Consider the following 19187-nt stretch of genomic DNA (forward strand, 5'->3'; position numbering starts at 1 on the left):
CAAAAACAAGTTAGACGTCCTCTAATTGTTGTTGCATGTTTTACGTGGCTGCTATGGGTTTCTAGCAAGAACGTTTCTTATCTACGCAAAGACCACAACGTGATATGCCAATTGTTACTTACCCTTCATAAGGACCCTTTTCATCGAATCCGATCCGACTAAAGTGGGAGAGACAGACACCCGCTAGCCACCTTATGCAACTAGTGCATGTCAGTCGGTGGAACCTGTCTCACGTAAGAGTACGTGTAAGGTCGGTCCGGGCCGCTTCATCCCACAATGCCGCCGAATCAAGATTGGACTAGTAACGGTAAGCATATTGAACAAAATCAACGCCCACAACTACTTTGTGTTCTACTCGTGCATAGAAACTACGCATAGACCTAGCTCATGATGCCACTGTTGGGGAACGTAGCAGAAATTCAAAATTTTCCTACGTATCACCAAGATCTATCTATGGAGAGACCAGCAACGAGGGGAAGGAGAGTGCATCTACATACCCTTGTAGATCGCTAAGCGGAAGCGTTCAAGTGAACGGGGTTGATGGAGTCGTACTCATCGTGATCCAAATCACCGATGACCAAGTGCCGAACGGACGGCACCTCCACGTTCAACACACGTACAGCCCGGTGACGTCTCCCACGCCTTGATCCAGCAAGGAGAGAGGGAGAGGTTGAGGAAGTCTCCATGCAGCAGCAGCACAACGGCGTGGTGGTGATGGAGGAGCGTGGCTATCCTGCAGGGCTTCGCCAAGCACCACGGGAGAGGAGGAAGAGAGAGGCAGGGCTGCACCAACGGGGAGATCGAATCGCGTGTTATGGGCAGCCCTAGGCCTCACTATATATAGGGGAGAGGGAGGAGGGTGCGCCCCCTCTAGGGTTCCCACCCCTAGGGGGGGCGGCAGCCCTAGATGGGAAACAAGGGAGGCGGCCAAGAGGGGAGGGGAGAGGGAGGCGCACCAGGATGGGCCCTAAGGCCCATACCCCTTTAGGGTTTGCCCCCTTTCCACCTCTTAGGCGCCTTGGGCCCTTGTGGGGGGGCGCACCAGCCCACCTGGGGCTGGTCCCCTCCCACACTTATCCCACACAAGCCTCCGGGGTTGGTGGCCCCACTTGGTGGACCCCCGGGACCCTCCCGGTGGTCCCGGTACATTACCGATAAACCCCGAAACCTTTCCGGTGACCAAAACAGGACTTCCCATATATAAATCTTTACCTCCGGACCATTCCGGAACTCCTCGTGACGTTCAGGATCTCATCCGGGACTCCGAACAACATTCGGTAACCACATACAAACTTCCTTTATAACCCTAGCGTCATCGAACCTTAAGTGTGTAGACCCTACGGGTTCGGGAGACATGCAGACATGACCGAGACGTTCTCCGGTCAATAACCAACAGCGGGATCTGGATACCCATGTTGGCTCCCACATGTTCCACAATGATCTCATCGGATGAACCACGATGTCAAGGACTTAATCAATCCCGTATACAATTCCCTTTGTCTAGCGGTACGATACTTGCCCGAGATTCGATCGTCGGTATCCCGATACCTTGTTCAATCTCGTTACCGGCAAGTCTCTTTTACTCGTTCCATAACACATCATCCCGTGATCAACTCCTTGATCACATTGTGCACATTATGATGATGTCCTACCGAGTGGGCCCAGAGATACCTCTCCGTCACACGGAGTGACAAATCCCAGTCTCGATTCATGCCAACCCAACAGACACTTTCGGAGATACCCATAGTGTACCTTTATAGCCACCCAGTTATGTTGTGACGTTTGGCACACCCAAAGCACTCCTACGGTATCCGGGAGTTGCACAATCTCATGGTCTAAGGAAATGATACTTGACATTAGAAAAGCTTTAGCATACGAACTACACGATCTAGTGCTATGCTTAGGATTGGGTCTTGTCCATCACATCATTCTCCCAATGATGTGATCCCGTTATCAATGACATTCAATGTCCATGGTCAGGAAACCGTAACCATCTATTGATCAACGAGCTAGTCAACCAGAGGCTTACTAGGGACATGGTGTTGTCTATGTATCCACACATGTATCTGAGTTTCCTATCAATACAATTCTAGCATGGATAATAAACGATTATCATGAACAAGGAAATATAATAATAATCAATTTATTATTGCCTCTAGGGCATATTTCCAACAGGGTGACCTTATCAATGAGCTCGTTAACACGATCACCCGCAGTGGAGGTGAAGAGTTCCTGAAAAAAGGAGCAGACATAATTAGTAAAATCTCCCTCCTCTACTACAGAACCATCCTCCCTTCTGAGCTCCTTGATCCTATTCATCTTCTTCCTCCCCGATGCCACCAGATGAAAATAGCTTGTGTTACGATCCCCATCAACCAGCCACCATACTTGTGCCCGCTGTTTCCACATGGTATTCTTTTTCTCCTCAAGCTCCTCAACCATGGCATTATTGTGCCGATATTCAAACTATGAGCGCTCATAGAAATTTAAGTGTGCACACGACAAGCACATTGGTTGGGTTGTGTTTTTTTATCGATTGAGTACTCTTTTTGGGCTCTTAGCGAGAATCTTGTAAATTCTCCTCCGGGTTCTCTCTTTTGTCCTGTCTCTAGCTCTTTATAAGGAATCGGCACAACTTATAAGGTGCCACACCATTTCCGTCCACTTTTTCCAAAACCCTCTCGCCCACGCGCGCTCCCGTCGCTCGCCATGGAAGACGACCTCGATGCCGTCATCGGCCTCACCTCCCTCGCCTCGTTTGGCATCATGACCGCCCGCTTCGGCAAAGGCAAGCCTCGCGCCCCCGCAAAACCGCCACTGCGCTGAAGAAGGAGCTGATGCCCGAGGAGCGGGCCAGGAAATCAACGAAGAGAAAGGGCCGGAGGCACGTGCCGGACGCAAAGGGCGAATCACGGCCGCGTCCCTCGCCGCGCAATAGGAGGACACCAACGCCCGTGTCGCGGCGGCAACGAGGGAGGCGCTATTGTACGTACGGTTAAACCCTGGCCAGCACAGGCTCGTCAACGCCGCCGTGGGCGCGGCCAGCACTGGCACGACCGCGGGGGAAGACCAACTCCTAGAAGGATGACAAGCGGGATGCGGCGTCGATCGCCTTGATCGCAACCATGGAAGGCATGATGATCAAGAAGGACTCAAGGGAGGAGAAGCGCCGGCAAGACAAGGAAGTGCAAATGAACGCCTTCATGGAGATCCAAAGGAGAAGACTTGAGATGGAGGCGGAGAAGCAAGCCAAGATGCTAGAGATCGAGGCCGCCAATGCAAAGACCAAGCAAAAGAAGTGGCTCTCACTACCATGATGACGGGAGTGGAGATCATGAAGGTGGATCTCAACACCATGTCACCAAGGAAGAGGCCGTGGTTCGAGAAGATGCAGGCTGACATGCTCAAATTCGACGACGAGTGATCTATGGCTGCGAGCGCCATCCTTTTTAGTATGCCAGCAAGTGTGCTGGTATGACCACGGCCGCGATGGCGTGGTTAAACTCCCGCCCCTTTTTGTGTGCTGGCATGTGTGCTGGCCGCTGGCAAGTGTGCCAGCATGAACTGTGTGGTGTTTTTTGAAGCTGACATTGTATGACGGCCGCTGGCATTGTGCCGGCATGAACTTCGGACGACGACATGGCCGCTTGCATAATCTATGGTGACGTGCCTTTTTCCAATTTGTGTGTGGATATGAAATGGGTCGTGGGTGTTGGACGCACTGCAGACCCAAATTTTAGACATGCGGGCACCTTTTTCCTGGCAGGCCACATTCGCCACCGTCAGACTCAGAGGGAGCTGGTGGTGATCCAGGTCTATGGGCCAGCAGATCACGCGCGTTCGGCCGCGTTTCTAGCCAAACTGCAAGCGAAGGTTCTTGCGGTGAGCAACACGCTCACGCCCCTGGTGGTGGGGGGCGACTTTAATCTTATTCGCTCGGGTGCGGATAAAAACAACAATAACATCAATTGGACGAGGGTGTCCATGTTCAACAATGCGATCGCCTCGATGGCTATTAGGGAAGTAGCTAGGTCGGGCGCACGCTACACGTGGACGAACAAGCAATTGGACCCGGTGCGGTCGGTGCTTGATAGAGTCTTCATCTCCCCGGAGTGGGAACTGCTGTATCCGCTCTGTTCGTTAGTAGCAGAGACCCGGATCGGTTCGGACCATGTGCCACTTATCCTTGCTTCAGGGGAGGAAAGGATTCGCCGCAGCCCCCGTTTCTACTTTGAGACGGCGTGGTTTGAGTATCCTGACTTTGACTCTTTCTTTAGGGAAAAGTGGTCAGCTTGTGTCAGCCAGGTGGGTTACCAAAGGGGCCCAATGGACTTCTGGATCGCGGTAGGGAGCCGCCTCCGGGCCTGCCTCAAGGGCTGGGGAGCCAACTTGGGCAAGCAGGCGCGATCGCTAAGAGAGGGTATTCTAGCCGAGATCGTGAGTATTGACCAGCAAGCAGACGCTCGGCCATTCTCCGAACAGGAGTGGGCTAGACGCTACGCGCTGGAGAACCAAGTGCAGTCCTTGCTGCGGGCGGAAGAGGAGTACTGGAGGCGCCGGGGAGGCCTAAAGTGGATCCTCAAAGGGGACACGAATACTAAGTACTTCCAGGCCTACGCCAACGGGAGACGGCGCAGATGTGCGATTCTTCGCTTGCAATCCGACCAAGGATTGCTGTTGACACAGGAGGCCATTTCGCGGCACGTGTATGATTTCTATATCAATCTTATGGGGACGAGCGAAGAACAGCGTGCAGGGGTTCACGCTGGCATCTAGGACCCGTCACAGCTCGTCTCAGAACAGGAAAACGAGGAGCTGGGACTAGCATTCTTACCCGAGGAGATTGATGCGGCTCTCATGAGCATGAAGACAGATTCTGCGCCAGGCCCAGACGGCTGGCCCGTTGCCATGTTCAAGCACTTCTGGCCGCTTCTTCGGGGCCCAGTCTTTGACGTGTGTAACGGCTTCATGCGCGGGACGGTAGACATCTCTAGGCTAAATTTCGGGATCCTCTGGCTGATCCCGAAGGTGGCTGGGGCAGATAACATCCGCTAGTTTAGGCCGATCGCGCTTATCAACGTACCGTTCAAGATATGTTCAAAAGCCACCACCTCCCGCCTGGTCCCGATTGCGCATCGCACAATCAGCCGCACCCAAACGGCTTTTATACGCGGTCGAAACATTCTCGAAGGCTCTCTTGTGCTCCAGGAGATCATTCATGAGCTCAAACGCACCAACGAACCGGCTATTCTACTAAAACTTGACTTTGAAAAAGCTTACGACCGCATGCACTGGAATTTTTTGCGCCAGGTCCTTCTTAGCCGAGGCTTCTCAGCCATGTGGGTGCACCAGATTTTGCAGCTGGTCTTGGGTGGCCAGACTGCTATTTCAGTAAATGGAGAAGTAGGGAATTTCTTCAGGAACAAGCGGGGGTTGCGTCAGGGCGATCCCATCTCCCCGCTCCTGTTCAACTTCGTGGTAGATGCCCTTGCGGCAATGCTACGCAGGGCGACCGCGGCTGGCCATATCAAGGGTGTGGTTGGCCACCTTATCCCAGGGGGGATCTCCCACTTGCAGTACGCAGACAACACTTTGCTACTGTTCCAACCAGACGACCACAGCATTTCTACGGTTAAGGCCCTGCTGTTAAGCTTTGAAGTGATGTCCGGCCTAAAAATAAACTTCCACAAGTGTGAAGTCCTCACGATGGGGATTGACAGAGAGGAGGGGCACCGAATCGCAGACCTCCTCAATTGTAAAGTGGGAAGATTTCCCTTTACGTCTGGGGCTGCCTCTAGCGCCACGACGAGTGACGATAGACGAATGGGCACCACTGACAGGGAAGGCGGGGAAGAAGGTGAGCCCGTGGCATGGCAAGTTCATGTCCTCCGCAGCCAGACTAGTTCTCACCAACTCGAGTCTTTCCTCGCTCCCCATGTTTGCTATGGGGCTGTTCCTATTGGCAGAAGGGGTTCATGCCAAGTTGGACATGCCGCGTGCACGATTCTTTTAGGAGGGGTCGGGCCTTAAGCGCAAATACCACATGGTGAAATGGGCTGCGGTATGTAGGCCCAAGTCCTTGGGAGGACTAGGGATCACCAACACCAGACTTCAGAACATAGCGCTCATGTGCAAATGGATCTGGAAACTCTCGCAAGGAGCGACTGGACTTTGGGCTGACGTCCTTCGGGCCAAGTACTTTCCCAACAGGAATTCTTTGAAGGGGAAGCAAGGGGCTCCCCCTTTTGGCAAGACCTACAGGCCATCAGACCCGCTTTTGATAAAGGTGCTAAGTTCCAAGTCGGTAATGGTCGCTCCACCCGTTTCTGGCTAGATTTCTGGGTGGGCACAGGCCCTCTCTGGGAAGTGTTCCCAGAGTTGTATGCTCTAGCTGTGACGCCGGACCAGCGAGTGGCAGAGGCATTGGCTCATCCCCTAGCTATTGCCTTCTGCCGTAACCTGAACGAGCAGGAAGCAGCAAAGTGGCAGGCTTTGTTGCAACTTGTAGCCCCCGTGGAGCTAACTGAGGAGCGGGATACGGTTTCTTGGCACCTCAATGCGTCCGGGAAGTTCTCCCTCAAGTCTTTGTACCACAAACTGTGCCAAGGGTCGGTACAGACAGTGGCTAAAGGGCTTTGGCAAGCCCGCGTCCCTCTGAAAATCAAAGTGTTCCTCTGGCAGCTGTTAGGCGATCGACTCCCCACATCAGTTAACATTGCAAATAGGAACGGCCCGGCTTCTGGGCCGTGTGCGCTGTGCGGGTCGCCAGAGAACGCGAACCATGTCTTTTTCCTTTGCCCGCTGGCGCGTTTTGCTTGGAGTGCAATGCGCGAGGCGGCCGGGGTCTTGTGGGACCCGCGCTCCTCGCACGAACTGGTGGCGCTCCTGGACTCGGTCCAGGGCCAGGGCAAGAGGGTGCTGTGGACCAGCATAGGCGTGATGCTTTGGTCCCTGTGGCTGACATGCAACAAACTTACCATTGAAGGACAGCTTCCGACGCACCCGGCTAATATTATCTACAAATGCTCTTTCCTCTTGCAGCAATGGAGTCCGTTGGTGAAGCCGAAGGACGCTGATCTCATGAAGCATGCCCAAGTCCGTATTCACCAGGTTTACGTCGCTGCTAGGGAGCCGGTGGTGCCAGCCTAAGGGTGGGTACTTGATTTTGTTTTGGCGAGTCTGCGTACTCAAGGCCATGGGCTTCGGCCTTGTAACAATTCGCGCAGTCAGGCTCTGAACCTTAAGCTTCCTGTTCCTCGCATAGCCCTGGCTTTTGTCTCGAACTTGTAATGTCCGTGGTTAGCTACTCTGCCTATTCCGATGTGGGCTTTATTAATTTAAGGCCGGACGCTCCCAGCGTCTACATTCTAAAAAAAATTTATTGCCAGATGCATGCATGGCCTCTCCTGTGCTGCGACACACTTGTCCATGCCCCGATTCCTCATGCTTTCGCATTGTTTGTACTGCAAGTCAGCAAAAATAACAAGACAATGCTTATATTATGATAACACTTTGCAGCTGGTATTCTCTCAAAAGAGAAAAACTAACATCCGGAAAAAACACGTCCAGTTTAGGCTTAGTTTGTTGTCGCTGAGCTGTGTCGTGTAGGATTTACTTCGTCTTATAACATGTAAAATAATTCGGTTAGCCAGACAATAAAATAGAAAATTTATTAGGTTAGTGATGCGATTGTAAACCATAATGAGAAGTAAACCATAATTGGCACAATCAGCTGGAACGCTAAAACCAACCTCCTATATGTGTAAGCATTAGTCATATCCACGAACCCAACTACCAGTAAGTTAAGCGTGTCCATCAATCACGGTTGATGGATGATCACTACAAACCTCTATACAAAGCTCACTATTTTGCCTAATTCCAAGTTTTCCTGCTCTCCCCGTGGACATTCCAGTTCCTTTTCGAGTAACCCAAGAAAGTGAGCGCTCAGTAATGGTACCTTTGACACAGTGCGGGTGCAAGGGCAGCTAGTGGTACGCAAGGCCACACAGCCACGAGAAGATGATGTTGCATCTTCAGGTTGTCAATGATCAGATCCATGGCGCACCAGCTTTCTTTCCCAAGGTCAGGGGTGGGCTGTCTCTCCATGGAGATGTACTTTTGGGTGCTCTTTGCTAGCTTACTAGTGGTTGGGGCCCGCCATTGCGGGCCTCCTGAGAGTAAGTTGTGGCGGTGCAAGGTAGGAGCGCGCCCCTTCCACTTTCTTGTTTATTCTATCACACTCAAAGTACATGTATATTAGGACTGGTATGCGCAAGTTTTTAACTGAAACTTTAAAATGGAGCCATGCAAAAACAACACACTTAGAGAATGTATTCTGGAGGTTACATGAACGATGATGGTGGTTCAAAAGTAACGGATAGCACATGGCAGCGTCCAAAAGTAGAGGCATACTTCGTGCTGTCTTAAGTCAGACTTAAAAGGTCTTACAAAGATAGAAATATACAGCATGATCAGGGCCACCCTGCTTGCTTGCATGGTACCTCGTGCACCTGCCATATGAATGAAGATTAATTCAACTATAAACATGTAAGAACTCCCGATGTGGTTAGATGTACGTAGAGAAGACTGTTGGATTGAACAAAACAATTAATTGTAGATAAAACTGACCAGACAATGACCTTTTGACCGATTTGAGAACATGAGCTGACATGGATAGATTCAGTAAGAGCTGGCTACATAGCAATTAATTTGGGGAATGATTCTCAATTATTAGTATGGAATAGACAATATCATGAAATTAAGATCAACCTTTATATTTGAGATATCTTGCTCCGTCGCCATGCCGGCTCTTGGCTCAGGAATACATTCAAAGAAGCGCTAGGCACATGTCTTCAAGAAAATGTGCCGATAAACAACAATTTTGAACATAAAAGCTACAACTATACTACCCTAAATGAGAATTATCTGAAGACATTAAATTAGTTTTTCTGTCGCTCTGAAATTCCAGCACCTTTGTTAGGCCAGCCAAGAGCTTTTGTTATAGAAATGGCCAAAAGGAATAAGCTAAGATTTCTCATATATTTGCATTTTGTGTTTTTTTACTCCATAGGTCACTATATACAATTTTCAGTTTATACCCACGTGTTATAGAAATGCTGCTTTGTTTTTCAATTAGAATGGGCCAATTTTTGTAGAAATGAACTACCATATCAGAAAATCACTTGATCTAGAGTACAATTCAAATTCATATTAACCAACATACGCTTAGTCACCGAACAATCAAGAAAAACTCATCCAAGATTTGGATATCAATGGTATAATGACAATTGAAAAGGTTCACTGTTGACCCACCTACCTGCTAGGCTTCACTGGTGGCTAAATAAAATCCTAGAGATTGTTATAGTGTATTACATAGCTAGAGCAGTCAAAAAGAAGTACCAATCACGTGCAAATATCTAGCTATGGGCCACATCAGGCAAATCCTCATTTGATCTTGAAAAGCTATGTGAATAAGGCAAGATTGAAGCTTCCGGCTTTTGATTTGATTCTGATATGCATGCCCGCGGAAGGTCAACTGGCCCAATATTTTCTTTGTGGAGATCGTCTCTAGATCAGCTGTGACCTATGTACAAGAAGATAACTTAACAAACCAACAAAATTAGTAGGATATTGAATATCTTAGAGAGGAAAATAGGAGGATATCAACGGATTGCTTTGGATTAGGTACATACAACAATATGAGGCACTTGCAGTATGCAGTCCACCTCCTGTATGGGTTCTGACTTAGTGATATTAACAAATTACTGGGGATCGGTCTTATTCATTGGGTCTAACACCTAACATAATAATTGTAGATCTACAAGTATGTTGACCAGTTAAAAATATTATACAAAATGTTCAAACATAGGCTGATGAAGTAAGCAAAGCATATATATTAACCAGTTAAATATCTGTGCTAAAGGCAAGGATGTGTTGTTGATACCATGACAAGAGGAAATCCAAGCTAAATATTCCTCTCAGATGATGTTTTTAGCAAGGAATTTAGGATAGTAGATCATTAAACCTGCTTATCGAAATAGGTGGCATCACCAGCTTCTTCCAAAATATTTGCAGTCCCTTTAAAGATACTCACCATCTTCCACCTGGCAGAATTGGCAGTTTGTTTTCAAATTAAACCTTTGGTCCTGTTAGGTGTGGTTTGGACGTGGTTTTCACCTTTGATGATCTATTATTCCTGCTAGACGCTAACTTAATTTTAGCTTTTCTTCATTTACATTACATGCATATCTATTCTAATATACATCAATAATTTCAGGTTCGGACATTTTTGCTTGATGCAAGCAACTCCTTTTTATTTGAGGTCTTCTGCTTTTACCATTGTTGCAAATATGGAGGGTTTTGAATTTTTTTTTTCTTTGGATATGTAGGTGTTTCAGGTAATCAGTCGAGATCAAGCATAGCATTTTTCTGTGTGGTCGTGCTGATTAGAAATAGTACTCCCTCCGATCCATATTAATGGACGCACACTTAGAGGAGTAACACTTTTACATCCCACCATGCACCATATATTATTTATAATATTGTTAAGTCTCGATGTCTACTTATAAACAGGGAATGTTCTCAAAATTAACCTCATAGGTGCATACAATCATACAGTGAGTTGACTCGATCAGACCAAGCAACTTCATTTGAGCACGTTTTGTAAATCAAATTTTGGTGAATTCTCTCATCAACGCAAGAAAAAATTTTGTACCATAACCCTGCTAATATTTTCTCTTCCTCTTCTTTCCTTCCGCAATGTGCATCTCTCAAATGAGCTGATTGGAATGCTAACGGCCCGCAACAACGCGCGGGGAATCATCTAGTTCTAACAGTGCAGCATGTTGCACATGTGCAGTGGCGGATCCAGGACCCAGGCCGGGGGGCCTGGGCCTGGGGCGTGTACAATGCTCTTTTCGGTCAGTGTAGCATTTTGGGCCCTGTGGACACGTTGTAGCTTATTATTGCAGGCCTAGAGCCCGGCGCGTGGCCCAGTCCTAGTTCCGCTCCTGCACATGTGAATTAGCTTGCTATTCTGGTCATTAGGATTAGGTTTGTGGTTGCAAGTGCTGAGTCAGCGACATGCTGTATATCCTAATAGAAAAGGAAATAGGCTGAATTATTCGGTAACCACCAAAGGGCAACTCCTGGCCATGTGAACTGGCGTAGTTTCCAAATCACGTGGACAAAATTATATCTTGCAAACATATACAATTATAAATTATTAGATGGATGATCTGTCGAAAAATTTAATAAATTTATCGTCAAGATATCATGAACATGCTTGTGAATATAACCCGTGAACCGGATACCATTTTTACGATGAGAATCAGATCGGCATTGATAAACAAGGTTCCAAGTGGCACAACTCAACCACATCATATATTTAATGGTTCCACACAACTGTCCACTGTTTTTTTAGATAATGAAATTCTCTAGCAAGTTGCTCCATGAAAGTGATACTAGCAGTAATAAACATTGATGGTTAGTCCGATGACCGTATATAGGAACATGACACATATCCTAATATAGTATATCATTACACAAATGAAGGAGTAAGTTCTGAACCCCATCGTTTTATAAATTGGCCCTGGACAAGAAATCGGTCGATGTTGTGATCCTAGTATATACTCCCTCCGTTCCTAAATATAAGTCTTTTTAGACATTTCAAATAGACTACAACATATGGATGTATGTAGACATATTTTAGAGTGTAGATTCACCCATTTTACTTCGTATGTAGTCACTTGTTGGAATCTCTAAAAAGACTTATATTTGGGAACCGAGGGAGTACTAATGTGAAAGTGGTTCTAGCTAAAATCAAGGTACTACTCCCATCGTTCCAAAATATTTGTCTTTTTAGAGATTTCAAATGAACTATCAATACGGGTGTACATAGACATATTTTAGAGTGTAGATTTATTTATTTTACTTCGTATGTAGTCACTTGTTAAAACCTTTAAAAAGACAAATATTTAGGAACGGAGGAAGTAGAAGAAAAGGCTCGAAACCTCCACTTTTGTTATGTCTTACGCACACGTTTCCACCATCACTCTTTTTCAAGCATCTTATTCTACAAAAATTACTAGTGAGAATGCCCAGTTTGGAAAAAGGAAGACTGGCTTGAAATCCACGGTCCTGTGTACGTACGGTGGTTGTTATTAGTGATCAACACGCAAGGGTTGGAACAAGGAAATATAAATTTCAAATGACGAAGTGCTGAGCAGTCGATGTCACACAAAAACAAAGCCATGCATGATCTCTGATTAACCAGTCGTTCCCTTGTCCCACTGGATCGATCATAGTATCATATATCCTGTGATGATCCGGCCTTTGGCCTTTTGTCCTCGCAACGGTCGGTCGCCGGGAGATCACTCGGCGGCGTCGTCAAGGGTCTTTTTGTTTGTATCTTGGTTATTAATCATTGGGCCTGCATGCATTTCGTTCGGGTTTTAAAATGGTCAAGTTGGCTCTTTGCCACATGGTCCCGACCCTCGATTAAATATAATTTTAAAAAGATTCCACGCTGCTTTTGGACACGGGAAATGGTATGACCGGCCGGAGATTGGACTTTGACCTGCTGCTACATGTGTTCCGACGGAAAGTGGAACCGACCCATGTGGTGATGTTTAATCGATCGATCGGTCGGGGATAAGCAAAATTTATGATGACTGCTATTATCGTGGATCGGATCAACCTCGCAAATAATATAAAAGTGTGTCTATAGCCAGCGATGCTACATCTACGTAAAACATAAACGTAAATTAATGTAAACAGCAATGTGGTGGGTTGGGATTGGAGAGGGGGGGGGGAAGGGGCCCACCCCGGTTAAAATCAGGGGGGGGGGAGGATTTTGTTTAGGCAAGTTACGTAAGGTTTCGTAAGTGTTTACGTAGATGTAGCATTATTAGTATATAGCTATGCGCATGTAGGTAACTAGTTATGTCTGTCGTACATACTAGTTGTTTATTTATACTTTTATTTAGGGCGTCTCCAACATCAATCCGTAAAAAAAAATTCGCATCCGTCCGCGGTCATTCAAGGCTAGTCACATACATTTTCACATCAACTCAAACCAACCGAACGAAATTCGTGCAAACCGAATGTTTCATTCAAGTTCGAATATAATTTACATAAAAAGGTTGATATTTCGACCGTTTAACTAAAAAACTAGAAAAAAACTAAACCATATACCGGACGACCACCTCGTACGCGTGGCCGCCCCGCCCTGCCCTGCTGCACCGCCGGCTCCATCGGTGCCATCGCCGTCGTCGTCCCTCCAGCGACGGTATGACGCCAGAGGGATGCGACAGCCTTGTCCAGCGTCTGCTTGCCGCTAGCGGAGGAGCCGCTCTGCCTCCTGCTGCGCCATGCAGAGTGCCACCGCGGTCACTGCCGACGTGGCCTTCGGAACCATGGCGGTGGCCTTGCCGCGGTCGTCATTGGTGGAGCCGTCGCTAAGCGACCACTCCTTGCTGATCTTGGCAAGATCGCCGTCACGACGGCGACGAACCCATGTCACGGAGCGACCGCTCTGTCGGCGACGATCCCATGTCATGCAGCGACCGCTCCGTCATTAGCTCGATCTGACGGACGAAATCTTCGTTCGTCAGAGCGGCCTCCTTGAGGATTCGTGGCGGTTGCGGTGGTGGTCATGCGGCAGCTTCGGCGGCGCCTGTTCCTCCTCGTCACTGGAGGAGATGACGATCTCCTCCTTGGTGGAGGAGCCTGCTGCCGCGGACGCTGACGAGCCCAGAGAGCGTATGCGGCGGCGCTAAGACCCGCCGAAGGAGGAGCTTCCGCCTACTCCGCCTGCCAGCGCGGAGCACCACGACTTTGCATTGGCGCAAATTGGGTCGAAGAGGGGGATTGAGGGTCTCGGGGCACCGAGATGGGGAGGGGAGGGGAGGGGGCCGGTTCTGGGGAGGGGGTGGTGCATCTCTGTGCAACTTTGGCGCAAGGCTTAAATAGCCGCAACAAGGACCAGGCGAAGGGCCGGTCAACCGCTTCAATGCGGCGCAGCGGCCAGAGTTGGTTTCTCGGGAACCTGCGTCCGCATTGAAGCGACGACTGCCTAGAGGTCGCGTCGGTCAGCGCCGCCCTTCCTCCCTGCCTCCGGTCACATCGCGGCATCAATGCCGGATGCCGTGTGCTCTGTACCAGCATGAATGCGACGCGATAAGCGGCGCGTGCATCGGAAGAAAAGCGCGGGAGGGACGGGTGACGGGTTTTTGATGGGTCAAGACGGTCAGAAGCGGGCTTGGGATCGGTCCGGACTCCCACAAACCTTCCCATGTTTGTCTCCGGTTTGGGGGAAAAATTGCGTCCGGACCGCTACGCGGACTGATACAGATCGCCGTTGGATGCCTTCCGCGGTCCGGATAGCCTGGTCCGAACGGTTGCGGGATGTTTACGGTCCTCTTTGGATATGCCTTTACTATACTATACTCCAGCTTATTGCGTTTATCCCTGGCTTATCCTCGAGCCAAATAACTCTTTTGTATCTAGTGTGTTAGGGTTGGCTGGACCCTGCAGCGTGTAGAGGCCAAATAACTTTGTGGAAGTACGTACATGCGGCGCGGTCGTTGTTGTGTCCGACCCTTGAACATGTGCACACTAACGGGATGCATGCATGCGCACGCAGCACGCTCGGTCCGGAGGCACCACATAAAAACTCACACGCTTGCGTGCACGAGCAAACCTGAACAACGTACGTACCATTTGGATCCCAAAGGTACGTTACTGCATGCTGCACGAACGCTCTAACCGACCGACTGACGCCCCAGTGCGTGTCAAAGTGTATATGGAGCGAGCTAGATGCCCCGTGTGTTGTGTGTGCCCAGCTAGCCAGATGTGAAATATGTACTACCCTTTCGAGACGAGCAAAGTCTGTTTTAAACCTTAAACTCGTAGAACTCGTCCAGATCGAGCTCCCACATCAGAATCCTTGAAATCTATACCTTAACCTCTGGGATCTCGATCGATATCAACCCTACATCCATCCTACTCCTGCTTGTGGCATTGAAAAGAAAAACAATCCTGGACAGGATTACTAGGTTCTCTCACTGAGTCAGCGGCTCTACACATCATATTCATCTTCTTCCTTGCTGTTAAACACTGTACTCACGGTATTTGTATAAACCGTGTTACTTGTATATGGCGTGTGTTGTAGTTTGTTAGGATAGGTTAGGTGTTGAGATAAGATCCTGGTAGTTAGTTTAAGAGATCAATCTCCACCTAACCTAAACCCTAACCATATGTACCTTGTGCGCCGCCTCCTCTGACAGCTATATTAACACGCAACGCGCCCCTGCCTATGCATGCGCTTCAGCACCTTATTTCACATGGTATCATAGCCTAGTTCTTCCATACGTCTAGATCATGTCGTCCTCCTCCTCCTCTCATGCCATGGCTATGCCCTCCCTCGCCTCTCTTGGCCGCACCATCACGGAGAAGCTCACTCGCGAGAACTTCCTAGTGTGGAAAGCTCAAGTATTCCCGCATGTTAGGGCCGCCGCGATGATGGGCTACCTTGATGGCTCGATCAAGGAGCCCGCTGCTGTCATCATCACCGAGAAGGAAACCGCCGGGAAGAAGGAGACCACCGAGACGCCTAACCCAGAACATGCGATCTGGGTCACTCAAGATCAACAGGTGCTCACGTTTTTGCTCGCCTCCTTGTCCCGCGAGGTTCTGATGCAGGTCTCCAACCACACCACCGCTGCGGGAGTCTGGCAAGCTCTGGTGGAAAACTTCTCTGCACAGTCGCGGGCATGCCAGATCCAGCTTCGCTCGGCGATCGGGAACGCACGCAAGGGCGACCTCTCTGCCGCCGCCTACTTCACCAAGATGAAGGGGCTCTCGGACGAGCTCGCCGCCGCCGAGAAACCCCTCGATGAAGACGACGTCGTGTCGTACATCTTGGAGGGCCTCATGCATGAGCCCGACTACAACGGGTTCGTCACCTCCATCTCTACGCGCGCTGTCACCGATCAACCGATCGGCCTCAGCGAACTCTTCTCGCTGTTGCTCTCCGCGGAGTCACGGATCGCCACTCAGCACGCCGCCTACACCGCCCATCACTCTGCCAACCTCGCCGCAAAGGGTGGCCGAGGCAGCTACGGCGGCGGCCGTGGCGGCCAGGGTGGCGGACGTGGCGGCTACAACGACAGCAACTACAACGACAACTCGGGCGGCGGTGCGCCGCACCAAGAGAGTGGTAACCGCGGTGAGCGCGGTGAGCGCGAGCGCTGTCAGATCTGCAAGGAGGAAGGCCACGGTGCGTGGCGCTGCAGGAAACGGTTCGACAAGAGCTACAACAACGTGCGCAACCCCGCAGGCGGCGGTGGTGGTGGCGGGCGCGGCGGTGGTGGACGTGGCGGCAGCGGCGGTGGTGGACGTGGCGGCAGCGACGGTGGCAACTCTCGCTCCGCCAACTCTGCCCACTCCTATGGCGTAGATACCAATTGGTACCTCGACACCGGTGCCACTGATCATGTTGGAGAAGCTGGCCGTTCGAGACCGCTACACCGGCACTGACCAGATCCACACAGCAAGTGGGCAAGGTATGGACATAGCACATATTGGCCATTCGGTATTATCTACTCCCTCTGGTTCCCTCCACTTGAACAATATTCTTCATGCTCCTAGTGCCGACCAGAGCCTCCTTTCAGCTTATAATCTTATGCGAGATAATGATGTTTTCATTGAACTTCACCCTGAATTCTTTCTTGTCAAGGATCAGGCTACCCGGAGAACAATCCTTCAAAACAAGAGTAGATGGGGCTTGTTCCCCGTGACCGGACGGCAAAGTGCCCCTCAACGCCAAGTCCTTGCCACCATTAAACCCTCCACATCTCGGTGGCACAAGCGCCTAGGGCAACCAGCTCTTCCGGTAGTTCAAAAGATTCTTCGCGACTTCAATCTTCCTGTTTCAAATAAACAAGATCACCTTCTAGTGTGTGATGCATGTCAGATGGCCAAGAGCCATCAGTTGCCTTATTCTCGTTCAACTAGTGAGTCTACAGCTCCTTTAGAACTTATTTTTCAGATGTTTGGGGTCCTGGACCCGTCTCTGTAGGAAGATAGAAATATTATGTCAGTTTTATTGATGATTTTAGCAAGTTTAGCTGGATATATTTGCTCAAAAATAAATCTGATGTCTTCGAGAAATTTCGCCTCTTCCAAGCTCATGTTGAACGCCTCTTTGATCGCAAGATCATTGCCATGCAAACCGATTGGGGGGGGGGGGAGTACCAACGGTTGAACTCTTTTTTTGAACGCATCGGTATCACGCATCACGTTTCTTGCCCACATGCTCATCAACAGAACGGCTCCGCAGAACAGAAACACAGACACATCGTAGAAGTTGGCCTCTCTTTACTTGCTCATGCATTTATGTCACTCAAGTTTTGGGACGAAGCGTTCCTCACTGCGGTCTACCTTGTAAATCGCATGCCTAGTAGAGTCATCAAGAATCAAACCCCTTTAGAACGACTCTTCGGCACCAAGCCCAACTACTCATTTCTCCGCATCTTTGGGTGCGCCGTCTAGCCAAACTTGCGCCCTTTCAATAAACATAAGCTTGAATTTTGGTCCAAACAATGTGCTTTCCTCAGATACAGTACTCTTCATAAGGGCTACAAGTGTCTTGATATCTCCTCTGGTCGTGTCTATGTTTCACGTGATGTTATCTTCGATGAGCAAGTTTTTCCTTTCCCAAGTCTCCACTCCAATGCCGGTGCACAACTTCGCAAAGAGTTGCTTCTTCTCCCCTCTCATCTCTTGCCATCTCCTCTTTTTGCTCAAGGGGGAGCGGATTTTGCTGTTGACAATATGTCTTTGTCTAATGCTAATGACCCAGCTCAAAGTGTGCAGGAAACAGGGCAGCCGAACATTGAGGATTTTGGTGAAAATTCGTATGATTTCATGCAGGAAACTGATAACTCGCATGCAGTCACAGATGATCCTCAGGTGGCCTCGGGATCGGCGGCTGCAACATCGCCAGGCGGATCAGCCACGGGATCCGCGCCTGCCGCTGCACCAGGCGAATCCACGCAGGGATCCGCGTCCACGGGTGGGAGGCCAGGCGGGCGCCCCGATTCGCTGTGTGGGCCAGCCGAGCGTCCCATCGCGTCGTCCCCCATGTGGGAGGGTGTGCGGTCCCCTGGAGGGCCGACCAGGAGCGGGCCCTATGCCCCCACGAGGCGGGGCGGGTGGATCCTGGCGCGCGGTCTGCCCCCACGAGGCAGGGTGGGTGGATCCTGGTGCGCGGCTCCCCTCCAACCCGGAACTGCCAAGTGGCAGTTCGTCATCGACTGCCGCACCAGATCCTTCCGGCGCACTGCAGGCAGGGGATTCGGGATTTCTGCACCTGCGTCTCCTGCGTCTGACTCTGTTGTTTCCTCTACGCATGATCGCCTACAGATACATCAAGCTCGACCAGCTCCACCCCCTCCTGCTCGGTCTCACACTCGGTCCCAAAGTGGTATTGCAAGACCCAAGGTATATAAAGATGGTTGTGTTCGATGGGGTTCTTTTTGTGCCACAGGTGAACCGAAGAATTTGCATGATGCTCTTGGTGATCCTAAGTGGAAGCAGGCCATGGATGAAGAATTCTCAGCTCTTGTATCAAACAAGACATGGCACTTGGTTCCACCGGTCAGAGGGCGAAACGTGATTGACTGAAAATGGGTGTGCAAGGTGAAACGCAAATCTGATGGCACTATTGACAGGTACAAGACATGTCTTGTGGCCAAAGGGTTTAAGCAAAGGTATGGAATTGCTTATAAGGATACCTTTAGCCCTGTGGTAAAAACTGCTACTATCCGCTTGATTCTTTCCGTTGCAATATCTAGAAATTGGTGCGTACGACAACTAGACATAAAGAACGCGTTTTTGCATGGTGTTCTGAAAGAAGAGGTGTTTATGAGGCAGCCTCCTGGGTATGAAAGTTCAGCTTTACCACGACACGTTTGCAAGCTTGATAAAGCAATTTATGGTTTAAAACAAGCACGCAGAGCGTGGTATTACCGTTTGTACTCCAAGTTACAGTCTCTTGGCTTTACTGCTTCCAAAGGAGATACCTCGTTGTTCTTTTATCATCGGCATGGAGTAACTATCTTTATGCTTATTTATATTGATGATATTATCGTCACCAGTTCCTCCCCTCGAGCAGTTGAAGCCCT

At 49.6% G+C, this 19187-nt stretch overlaps 2 protein-coding genes across 2 annotated transcripts; both read left to right on the forward strand.

Moving 5' to 3' along the window:
- Positions 1 to 2709: 2709 nt before the first annotated feature.
- On the forward strand, positions 2710 to 4776 carry LOC147992950 (uncharacterized). Its single transcript, XM_087539183.1, has 2 exons — positions 2710 to 2788; positions 3767 to 4776. Exons 1-2 carry the CDS (start codon positions 2710 to 2712, stop codon positions 4774 to 4776), a joined length of 1089 nt encoding a protein of 362 aa, XP_087395309.1.
- A 561-nt stretch (positions 4777 to 5337) lies between these two features.
- LOC147992951 (uncharacterized) lies at positions 5338 to 7149 on the forward strand. The gene is made up of 2 exons (XM_087539184.1): positions 5338 to 5755; positions 6335 to 7149. The coding sequence occupies exons 1-2, from the start codon at positions 5338 to 5340 to the stop codon at positions 7147 to 7149; spliced, it is 1233 nt and encodes a 410-aa protein (XP_087395310.1).
- Positions 7150 to 19187: the final 12038 nt, after the last annotated feature.

Source organism: Triticum urartu, chromosome 1A (genome assembly GCF_056163025.1).
Source record: "Triticum urartu cultivar PI428250 chromosome 1A, HENAU_Tu73, whole genome shotgun sequence".
Lineage (NCBI taxonomy): Eukaryota > Viridiplantae > Streptophyta > Magnoliopsida > Poales > Poaceae > Triticum > Triticum urartu.